Source organism: Drosophila gunungcola (genome assembly GCF_025200985.1).
Source record: "Drosophila gunungcola strain Sukarami chromosome 3L unlocalized genomic scaffold, Dgunungcola_SK_2 000002F, whole genome shotgun sequence".
NCBI lineage: Eukaryota > Metazoa > Arthropoda > Insecta > Diptera > Drosophilidae > Drosophila > Drosophila gunungcola.
The window spans coordinates 5,922,766-5,934,874 of record NW_026453178.1 but is presented as its reverse complement, the minus strand read 5'-3'; the positions used below and the strand labels follow the sequence as shown (position 1 = coordinate 5,934,874).

Here is a 12,109-nt window from a genome sequence, read left to right as displayed (position 1 = left end):
ATTTTTTTCCAGCCGAACAAAATTTGTAATTCAAATTAAAAGCGCAAATAGTTTTTTCAGCAATCAGTGGAGGGGAGTGGAAGGGCTTTAAAAAAGGGAGACAGCACTTTAAAAAAATGACCCACTTTTATTTGACAAATTGTTTTTCTTAGCTATATTTCTTAGAACATGACTTTTTTTTTAATATCCAAAGTACTTAATTGAACAGTTTAAAAAGGTTAGTCGACAAGCAAGTCATATTTGCAAATCAAATACTTAAAGGCTTTTTTTATACACAACATTTTCATATATATTTAAAAGGAGGTCTCTTTTATTTTGTCTTATAATAAGGACTACAAAATATTTAATTAAATTAAACTATTATGTAAGTCAATCATATAACATTATTAAATTTAAAATGCATTTCATTTGATCTTAATTGTTGGAATAGTATTTTATCTGTTTTTCTTGTAGTCATTTACAATTGTGTTTTAGAAAATACCTTAAATTATTTCTCGCTTTGGGTCGACTCACCTTCTGGCTGATTTTCCTGCGAGTGTGGAGCCTGGGGACAGGAGCAGTGGCGGGCAGCAAAAGGCATACCAAATTACTGGTGAAGCGTCTGTCTCAGTCGGGCCCTGTGCCCGGGAAGAGGCCAACCCGTGTCCTGAGTCCTTGCAAAAGGCAAATGAAACGCAGTCAGTGGAAATGACGGCGCTCGGCGCGAGAGAGAAATGAAGGCAACTAAAAAATGGCAAAACAAAAATGGAAATAGAAATAGAAAATGCCGCCGCATCTGAATGCTGTGGAGCAACAATGTTGCATTCCACTTGGGCACTTTGTTAGGGACTTTGTATACAACATACATATATATATATATATATATATATATATATATATATATATGCAGCAACAGTAATATTGTGGCCGCACACACACTGAGTCTACGGGTTGGAGGAGGGCTTTAGAGGGTTAAGGGTGCCCGAACGGGCTCTGGGACAAAAGGGCGAAAAGTAAAAGCCACGCAGGCATTTGGCACGGAAAATATTTTAAAATTCCAGCAACGAAAGTGCAGACAAAACTCTTAAATGACGAGCAGCACGTGCCCAAATAAAATGATGAGCATAGTTTTGTGGCTGGTGAGTTTGGGGTGCCAGCCATTCCTTTCTATAAATTCGGGTCTATGTGAATGTGCCTTTTTCTCTTCCCGGTTCCTTCAACTCAATTTCGCACAGACACACACTCGGTTGATCCTGGCTGGCGGGTTATCCTGGTAGGCTTTCTGCTGACTTTTCAATGTGTCAAATCGTGCAGCATTAGATTGGACTTACCAAAGCCAAGACGCTGGCAGGCTGCGATGCAGATGGGTGACAAGTGCATATGCCAGCGAATCGAAAATGGCTTATTTATTCTGATATATTGATAAGCATCACTGCCACATGGCAGTGGCCATGGCAACAGAAAGTCCTAAAAAAAAAGGGAGTCTTCAGGATGGAAGTCAAATTGGTCTTATGCATTGATATCTTTTCCATTTGTCGCACTATATATTGTTTGTAATAAGTTAATATTCATATTTAATATTCAAATTTCTACAATGAAAATATTTCTATATATATAAAATATATTAATAAGCGCTATTTTGTAATAATTTAATATCTATATTTAATATTAAAATATCTATAATGAAAACATTTCTATAAATAAAATATATTTTAAGAGCTATTTTATTTTTATTAGCTTGTTATTACCGACACATACCCAAAAATGTAATAATGTTAGAAACTATTTAGGGACAAATATAAATACAAATCAAAATTGTTGATTTGCACATTAAAAATATCTTGAATGCTATTAAATAATTTATCCGTCAAGTTTTGAATTTTTACTGAATTAAATTTTACCCACTGAAATATAATTTATTATGTCATTTATTCATGTTCTTCTAAGTCAATTACTCATGGTTGTGTTAAACCTAATTTAATTTTACAGAGGAGCCCAGTCAAAACAATTTTTTATGCTATTAGTTGGTTTTAATTCTGACATCATAAAACTTCATACTCAAATTGACAGTCATGCAAATGTACAGTTGCGTGTTTTTTATAGCTGAAGATTATCGCTGGAGAAGCGTAAATCAGAGCTCATTATGTAGCTGGATATCATAATAAACGGCAGCTAATTAAAGTTCCACCAATAATTTGCACATTTATCCACTCGAAAGGGCTTTTTTCCCATTCGAATTAATTTAAGAAATTTGCATAAAATAAACATTGGAATTTACGAGAAATCACGCAATATTTATGCAATCTAAAAAAATTAAAATAACAAAAACTCGTTTGAATTGGACTGGTCGGACTGATGTCTAGCAATAATCAATCAAACGTGAAATAAATGAAAATACCCCGAACAAATCGAACAGCAAAACGTTTGTCAGAACTGCTATATTTCTTTTATGTTTTTCGTATTATTTATTTGTTTTTGTTGTCTTGGCTTGCTGTTGCTCTTTAATGCGACTTCCTGAGCCCTTAAATTTTAGCATAACAAACCAAATACTTTCCGACCATTTCCGACGGCTTGTTTCAGTGACATTTAAGCGACACAAAAAAGGGGAAACCGGTCGAAAAAAAATCTACACAAACTGCAAAGTGCAGTAAAAAATTTGTTGAAATATGCGACGAAACGCGGAGTATCCTCGCCATGTCCCGAAATAACAAAAAGAAAAAGGAGCCAAACTGCTCGGCGTTTTATTTGCACTTCAATTTTGCCCTCGACGACGAGCGACGGCGCACTTTATGGCGATTGCAATCCCAGCTGCACTCGCCTAACTGCACTGCAGTGCAGTCCCGAAGTCCTGAAGTCCTGGAGTCCTGAAGTCCTGAAGTCCAAGGAGTTCTGGCTCTCGACTTACAACTCCCGACTCCTTGCCACTCGCTAGACAAGTGCTACTTACGGCTATTTTATGTTGCAAAATGTCCTTTGGAGCTTATCAGCATTTAACATCGGACAGAAGTCAGCCCAAAAATAATGGGCACAAAAACCCAAGCTGCAGGTGAACGGAGCGAAGCGAAACGAAACAAAACGAAATAAAATCATGTGACACTTTGTGGTTAATAACGCCCGGCTATGCATATATATGTGCTATATGCATAAGAGTTACCGGCTTCCATTGTCTCACCGTGGAACGAACCCCCGAAAAAGCAGGACAGCTCACACAACCAATTGGCGGGGGTGGCGGTGATTTAAATGCAAATTTATCGTCATGCAGCAGTAAAAAGGGAGCCAAAAAAATCATAAACGACCCCACAAAATATAAATAAATGGACACACACGCAAAACGCAAAAAAAAAAAAAAACGAAAAAAAAGCGAACAAAAAGAGCAAGGATGTAATAATAATATTTACAAAATGTCTGTTTGAGCGACTTGTGACGAGAGAACATTTTAATTTTTCCCATTTGCATTTACATTTTGATTAAACGATTTGCATATTGCTGTGCCACCAGCGCCCATTTAGTGCCGAAACTGATTAATTTATTGAAAGCGATTCGAGGATTAATCAGATCATAAAGCCAAGACCATTCGCTGCTACTTCGAAGCGCCCACTTGCTGCATTCTGTACAAGTTGAACAGGAATCGAGTGCGATGAGTGGCACGATTATGAGTGCAATACTGCCGCCAGACCAGGCACATTGCCCTCCAGGCGTAATAAGCCACCAGGGCCAGCATCAGGGCCAAAATGCCGGCACAGCTGTAGACTAGCGATATCCTGGCCCAGGACAACTCCATCTGGTAGATCCGCTCCCGCGCCTGGTACAATGCAAGACAGTAGGCCATCGAGAAGAGCGACACGTAGAAGTAGATCGAATGGTAGAAAGCGGCCAGCCGTTGCAGCAGCCAGTTTTTGTAGTCCAGGCTCATGGTCTCAACTCAAAATAGGATATATGGCTTTTTTTAATGCGAAACTTTACTTGACACCAAAATCTAGAAGCCAAACGCAAGGTCAACTGAGTCAGAGAAGGCTTATATGTTAAACAAACTTCTGTAGTAAACATTCTTATTTATTGCATTTTTATTAAATTTGCTTTTAATGGTTTCTTTTCCTCAAACGTCAATACATCTAAACCAGTAACTTTTGATTTTTAAAATAGTTTATTTTTATATTTTTGATCATTTTAAAATTTTATTCGAAATCATTACTGATCTATAAATGCCGAACAAAAATAGTATATTTTTAAACATTTGTAATTTCTATTTCTATTGAGGAAAATATTTTTGTTTCTTTAAGGGGCTATTTTTATCTTATTTTTAAATTTGAATTAAACCAGATTCAGCAATCCTGCAATAGGCAGAATACAAATCGCTTAGTATGGGCAATACTATTATTATTTATTTGAAAACCGGCTATTCTGTGCATTCCAACCATCCAGATCATCCTTTTGTTTTCTCTTTTCCCGAACTTTATGTGCCAGCCAAACCAAAAACGAAATTGCTCACAAAGGCCGCACTCTCTGCTCATCGTTAGTCATTCCCGTGCTCCCCGTTCTGCGGATTGGAATTGTTGTTTAAGTTTGCCATTTTTCAACAACTCATCAATCTGTTCGATCTGCGATGCTGCCACAGTTTCCCTGCCAGTCTAGGTTCCTGCTCCTCCTCGCCAGTTCGTCCTGCGTCCTTCGTCCTGCTGCCGGTTAACGGTTCTAACTTATGCGAGGCACGCACTCTCACCGCAAATGCAGCAGCATCCGTCTTCGTCTGCAGCTCGTACAAATACACAACCACCGATTTTCCTTCCTGCACTGGAAAAAATAGTACCAGATTCAATATATTATTTTCTTTTTTTTTCAAAACAATCAATTTAATTATGAAATTTGGCCAAACGCCAAAGCAGCATTGACTGCTATCTTTCGCTGCAGCTTTAGTTTGAAACTATAAGCTTACAGTTTGTAAATAAATATTAAAAAGTCTCTTTAACAGATTTTAAAATAGTTTAAGGTCTTTTGAGATGTTTTTTATTTTGATTTTCAAATGTTTTGTATTTGGATTGATATATAGACTTTTTAATGTAATTAAATGTAGTCAAAAATCAAAAAATAATACTTATGATGAGAATAGCTTAAGTAAAATTAGGAAATACAGATAGGTAATTTGTAATTTTTTTTTTTTTTGTAACATTATCTTATCTGGGATAATCTTTTATGTCATTATATATAAATTGTAGATTATTTTCACAGCTTTAAAGGAAACAAATTTTGCTCAGTGTCATTCTATGAACAAATATGGATGGCTGATTCGAAGCGAAAGCAGCTCGCTGATGGGCCTCGAACCGGCAGGAAAAGCCAAACCGCCTGTCGCCAATGACGCTTAACTTTTTTATTATGTATTTGCCGCTTTTATTATTCATCTATCATCGCTGTTATAGTTTAATAGAAAGTTTAAAAGTCATCATCGTGGCATCGGCATTGCCAATGACTTGCCAAACACCCGTGCGCCATATGCTCGCCTCCAGAGCCATTTCCACTTCCACTCCAAACTCAAGTTTCCGGCTCTCATTCGGGCTTTTTCCCCACATGATGCTGGATGCCGTTGGTTGCTGCAGGCCAAAAGGCATTTGGCAGGTTCTGGCCTTCAGCCAGCTCAGACGGCAGATAAACAATTAAATTTATGCAGCGAACGTTTCATTAGCATTCGAGGACTCCTCGCGGAGCAGCAATCCTTGTTTAGTTTGGACGCTCTTTTGGACCGGGCCGTTAGTGTTAATTAACTTGGCGCGAATTCAAGTGGCCAAAACAAACGAAATGGGTATCCCGCTTACACTTTGAACTTCCTTTGGCAGCATCAGGCGGTCGATACAGATACAGATACAGATACAGATACAGAACGTACTCATATAAATTTTTTTTCCTATGCTGAAATAGATGGCTCAGTGTCCCAAATTCAATATAACTGCCACTGGCCATGGGACGTTAATAGGACCATCGGCTACGCATGCAAAAAGCCAACACAACCACAAAGTGTTTCTAATAAATTTTTCAACGGCAACTACAACAAGTGTTTAAATTTATCGCATCTGCGATTTACCCTCCTCCCCTCGTCCTTAATTTTGCTGCCAGTTTGCCTCGAACTGAATAAACAATATTTTATATGAGCTCAGGGCTCGGGGTTCACTCGTCCAACTCGTTTAACCATTGCACTGCCCGTTGGCGCTAACTAAACGATGCTGAACATCGATTTCATCACTTTGTGGGGTAAACGATTTGGCAATACCCTAAATGTTATTGGCCAAATGTATTTTGTTTGTTATTTTAAATTTATTTATTGAGGATGTATTTTTTTTATTTAATACCAATATTTAAGTGTTATAAAATGTAATTATTATGCCTTATCTTAAAATAAAATTAAAACATTGATTTGTTTCAGTTATGGTATATAGGGCAATATGGTTTTTAAATTCTATTAAGATTAATTTTCGGAGTCATTAATTATGACGTATTTTTAGAATATTAAAATAAATCTTTATTTTAACTGTTTCCTTTTATGCATGCAAAGAAAGGATTTAAAATAATTTTTTTATTTATTAAATATTTGCCTGATACAGATGGCATCTGAAAACATGTAGGCCCTGCATTCTGCTGTGGGATTACAGGGTGTGGAAACCACGAAGAGCAATTATGATATCGGGCATGATTTTGTGGGCAATTGGCTTTAATGGCTACCAGGGCAGGGCAGTCCGAGCCAAACGCTGTCGCCAACAGCAACTGCCAGCATCGTCCCTTCTGTGAACTCCGGCCATCCATTCGCTCTGCCGCTTTATTCACAACCACTAACCGCTGCTCTGTATGTACGTGTGAAATTTATTTAAATGCTGCCAAAAGGCAGCAGCAAAAGGCAACAGCAACAGCAACCGCAGGAGCTGAGACTGTAAGCAAGGCAGGATCTGGAACTGGAACTGATGAGGCTGGAGTTGGACTCGAAGGAGACACTCGATTGTCCTCCGTTTCGGGACTAAAGTGTCGCCCGGGCAGTTCGTTATTAGCGGCGGTCTGGGTCCTTGCCAGAATGTCGGGCCTAGACTCCGATGCCTATCAGCAGCAGGAGCTATACGGAGAGAAAATATCCTCAAGAGAAGCTATTTATTTTGATGTCCTTCGTTGGCACATAACTTCTGGCTGATTTTTTGTCAAATTATGATTTAAACATATGAAATAATTAAAGTATTTAGCTTTTATAGTTGACTTTAATAAAAACTTATACAAATCATTCAAAATAGGACAACTTCTGGACTTTTATTGATCTTAAATATTAAACTTTAAATTTGTTTTCATTTTTGAATTGTTTTGAAACCAACTAAAATTTATCCCTATCTTTTTCCTTATTAATATATTAGTTATGCTAGATAAAAACGTTAGATTCGATAGATGTAACTGCTATTTCCATTAGATCAGCTTTGGCTTAGTCTTAAAAAGGTTCTCCTAATAAAGTGCCAATACATTTTGAACAAAAATATATTTTTACTTAATTTTATGAACATTAGTAGCGATATATCTAGTAAACTTATCATTTACTATCCAAGGTATCACCAGCACCAGCTGTTTAAGACTAGGGTTAAGATAATATATATTATTTTCCCCTGTGTATACACAAAGGGAACCAATGTGGCCGGCATCCCTTCCATTTCCCATGTCCTGCCTTGATTTTTACCATTTTTTTGTTGGCGGCCTGCAATTTATTTTTATATTGCCTTACATGATAATCGTTTGCATTAAAAATCGTCCGGCGTTGTCTGGCCGTCTGGCAGTTTGCCTTTGCCAAAATGTCGTTGCTTGTATTTTGTATTTATTTATTATTCAAAGTGTTATCGGTGACAGAGCAGTGGTGTCGGTGGGGGTGGCGGTGTGGGCGGATCCGCATCCGCATCCGCATCCGGGGGCATGGCAGCCAAAACCCAAAGGATTAGTTATGATAAATGTGTTTTATAAGCGTGACACACACGCCGTGGAGTGGGTCGCGCCGAGCCAACAGAGAAGGCAAACAACCAAAGCGGTTCGTGTCCCACTTTAATGCACAGATAATGAGTTCCTTTGTTGGCAATATGTCAAATCGCTAGGCCAATATTTCAGACCCGAAAGGATTGGGATTGGGATTGGGATCGGGATTGCCATTTGCCGTTTGCCGTTTACCGTTTAGCATTTAACATTTAACATTCACCATTTCGGCGTTTTGTGTATGCGCGTTGAGTCGTGTTAATTGCGAGCCGGCTCTGGCTCTAACTCATGGCCACTACTGGATGAGATTAGTCGGGCTGGATTACATAAATCAGTGGCATCAATTCTGATCGGTTACGCAAGACAAGCCGCAAGCGGAAGGCTGATAATAAATGCCAGTGTGGTGAAACTCGAGCGAAGAAATCAATTAAAAGCGCTTCAATTGCTTCGCCAGCCATTTTCTCCTTGTTGTGGTTGCTGCTCCTTTGGTTGCCATAAGGATGATTGGTCTGCCGAGGATAGGCATATCGAAATAATCGATGCACATGCCACATTAACGTTGTGATTTGCGGTCGAAACTCTCCAAATTAATGAACCACTTTTGAAGGCCATAATTGATTGTTTAAGCCTCTGAATGAATATTTTTGAGCACCAACTTATGGTGTGCGCAACACAATAGGTTTCAGCTATAGGTTTTTAACGTTGTTTATCAAAATAATATTGCAATAGTGCCTCAAAATGCACTATTTTTTTAAAAAATGTAAAAAAGTATGCAGTAGAAGCAAGGAACGTTTGGTTTTGTGATATACATATATATACATATTAAAAAAAAAAGTTTTTCACACTTTTAGGCAAATTTATAAGTAATTTTGAAACCTTAGTGATTTTCGTAGCACTCCCCAATTTTAAAGATTTTCATTCAAGAAACGAATTTTATTATTTAAGGGTTTTTTTTTGCTAAGCAGAATTTAAGACCAGTCAAAACAGATATAAAATATTGTACAAATTTAACTTTTTTTTTTAAATAAAAGGTTACAGTTCTGTTTACACATAAAGGTAAGAGTATTACAGAGTTTATAGTGCTGAACTGTTGCTGATTCGATTATGTTTCGATCTGCCTTTAGTTTCCATTCACAACTGCTGAAATGGGAAAAATGCAATTATGTAAGTCGGCAAGCATAATCGATTAACGCTTGGCATTGATGTAGCTGCTCCTGTTCCTGGGCCTCCCGCCTCCATTCGTCCTTGCTCCTTCATTATGCCCCCACCCAACCCTCCCCTCGCTGTGCATTTTCTCGATTGTTTTTGTGATTTTCTTCGGAAACTGGTTGCTGCGCATGAGTAAATGGGATTGTGATTGTGTTTAATCAAGACGTATACCTATAGGTGCTTATAAATTCGATTAAATTACCGGCCACACCCACTTGAGCTGCTCTTCTCGTCGTAATTCCACTTTAATCGCGTGCCACGAACGCGTGACTGGCGAAGTGCCGGGGCTAATAAATATTTCACTTAACTTACGATTTTCACGCCTACTCTTTTCTCACTGGGCCACCTGTGAGTGAATTGTTACAAAACGCTTTCACCATTTCACCATTTTTCCTGCCAGCCTGCTCGCGCATTGTCAGCGCTTTGTGGGCTCTAAATGTGTGGAAAGGTGGGCGTGGCAGGAGTTTGTAGTCCGTAGTCCGTAGTCCGTAGTCCGCTGTCCGGACTCCCGAGTGCCGAAGTGCAAAAGTGCCGGAGTGCCAAGTGCTGCCGGCGGCGTCTCTCGCAATGAGTTGACACTTTGCATGTCAGTGTAATTTTGAAATATTAATCATACGGCATGTGCAGCTTTGGTGACGATGACTGCCGCCGAATGGCAATGTTTGCTTGGCATGGCATCAGCATGAGCATGAGCACGAACTGTGGGGGAATGTATCTGAAAAAGGAGCTGGAGCCGCCGGATGATGATGATGAGGCCGAAACTATTGTTGCCCTACCATGCTGCATATTACGTTACGGCACACACCAACTCGAGTACGACCAGAACCATAACAAAGGAGCACTGGATGCATAATCAAATAGAAAATGTTCACCTAGTGTTGAACAAGCCAAGTCCACTGAGAGAAATTACTTTAATTAAATTAAAAGTTAATTTAAAGTTATTTTTTAATGTACTACAACTTCTAATCTTAAAATTAAGATCAAAATTGTTTTTCTCTGCTCATTTTTATTTTGAAAAATGTCTTAATTTTTCTTCATTGTTTGAAAGTATAATAGGGATAGATAACATATTAGTTAATGACTTAATGAAAACGGTAGAATGTTTTTCCAAAATTGTAACCTCTATAATGTCATATTAAAGTTTAATTTTTAAATTTTTTGTATTCGTAATCTTTTGTTTTTTGATATAACATTTTTTTTCGTAAGTTTTAACTTGTTTGCTTGCAATGCACAAAGAGTTTCTCTCAGTGCATTGTCCTGCCTCGTCGAGGTGGCATAAAGCAATTAGTGTTGCATTTTATAGCCTTTAATGTGGTAATGGTTTCGGGTAATTAACAATTATGTCTAACTACAAATGCGACACGTTGCCGATTGCGTGCGTTGGCTGCTTGGCTGCCTGAATGCTTGGATGCCTGGATGGCTGGCTTCGACCCTTCCGCTCCTCCATACTAGTATTTGTGCCCCTGGAGCCCACAATCTCAATCTGCTGCTAGTTCCTCCTTGAGGTTATTACAAATTTTGCATATTTCAAGTGGCCACCGAAACTTGCTGTTGCCAAAGCTCCGGAGTGAAACTTCATTTCCATTTTCCAGCTGCAAAGGAGCAGCTGAACAAAGCAAATTAGCCATGGCTGTGAGAAGTAACTAAGTGGTTTGCTTATTGTTAGTTCGTTTGCCATATTAAAATTCCAGAATTTGCCGAGCAGCATACTTTTAATGGGCAGTGGAGGTACGGCACTCAAGGGATCCCTTCAGATTAATTACCCATGCAGAGTTTGGCTCCAGCGGATGAAAGTGAATTGGTTTTGGGAGGGGGGGTGCAAGTCCGGGTCCGGTTTCAAATATCCTAAATGGCATAGCTGGCGACCTAATGAGCCAAACTGCATTCAGCATCATAATGCACATTGTGTGTGTCCTCCTAGCTCTATGAATTGCGAATGATTTATAGTTCCATTTATGCTCTGTTTTGCGACATAAAAACTCACTTTGGGTGGTGCAATTTTAAGGCAGGCCTTTCACTCGAAATGGGACACACCATGTTGCGGTATTACTAATTACCAATTACTAATTACTACTATTTGTATGTACCCTACATATTTTTAAAATTTATTTGTGTATTCCCATATATTTTTTGAGCTCATTGGAAGCATTGAAATCAATTTTACAATGTTGCAAACCTTTGTATGGTAATAAAAAACATTTTTTAATTTACCAGAATATAAATAAATATAATGTTTAAATGTATTTACCTAACTATTATTTATCTTTTTATTTAACTAAAAAGAATTTGGACTTTATGTATGGTGTAACCCAATATTCAGCAACAAAATGAGTTCATGTTCAGTTTTCAATTGTTTTTATCTACTTTTGTTGCATACTAATAAGCTTAACGAAATGTACCTCAAATGTAAATTTCGAGTGATTATGGAGAAGAGCTAGAGGTACCCAGTGGCAGAAAAAGATTTATTTGAGCCAGTGCTAGTCGAGCCAGTTAATTTCCTACGGCTGAAAATTTCATTTTAAGCGGCAGCAAACGCTCGTTTGGCCATAATTAAAAAGCCCCAACCTAATGGGCCTACTGCCCCCGTGTACCCGTCTCCCAAAACCACTGCCACCAGCCCATTCCCCAGTCAGCAGGGATGTGGTTGTCGGGATGTGGAAAGCGGTTGCGCCTGGGACACTGCAAAAGTCTATTAACGTACATGAAACTGTTAATTTCGCTGATGCAATTTCGGCTCAATTTATTGTGCACCCACAAAACACAATAAAAAAAAAGTAAATGGGACGAGCAAACGAGGAAAACGAGCCGAAATTGAAAAGCCAAAGTACATAACAACAAGCTGGCGGCCGACGCATGGCCCCCAAATGCCAATCCCAGGCGCGAAAATCAATATAAATATGCTCGGCACATGGCCATGGAGCCTCCACGCCCCTTCTGGGCCCCT

At 38.6% G+C, this 12,109-nt stretch overlaps 1 protein-coding gene across 1 annotated transcript; it reads right to left on the bottom strand.

The window, feature by feature from the left end:
- Positions 1–3,383: 3,383 nt before the first annotated feature.
- LOC128257396 (uncharacterized) lies at positions 3,384–3,977 on the bottom strand. Its single transcript, XM_052988400.1, has one exon. It carries the CDS (start codon positions 3,890–3,892, stop codon positions 3,560–3,562), a length of 333 nt encoding a protein of 110 aa, XP_052844360.1. The 5' UTR covers positions 3,893–3,977; the 3' UTR covers positions 3,384–3,559.
- Between the last annotated feature and the right edge of the window lie 8,132 nt (positions 3,978–12,109).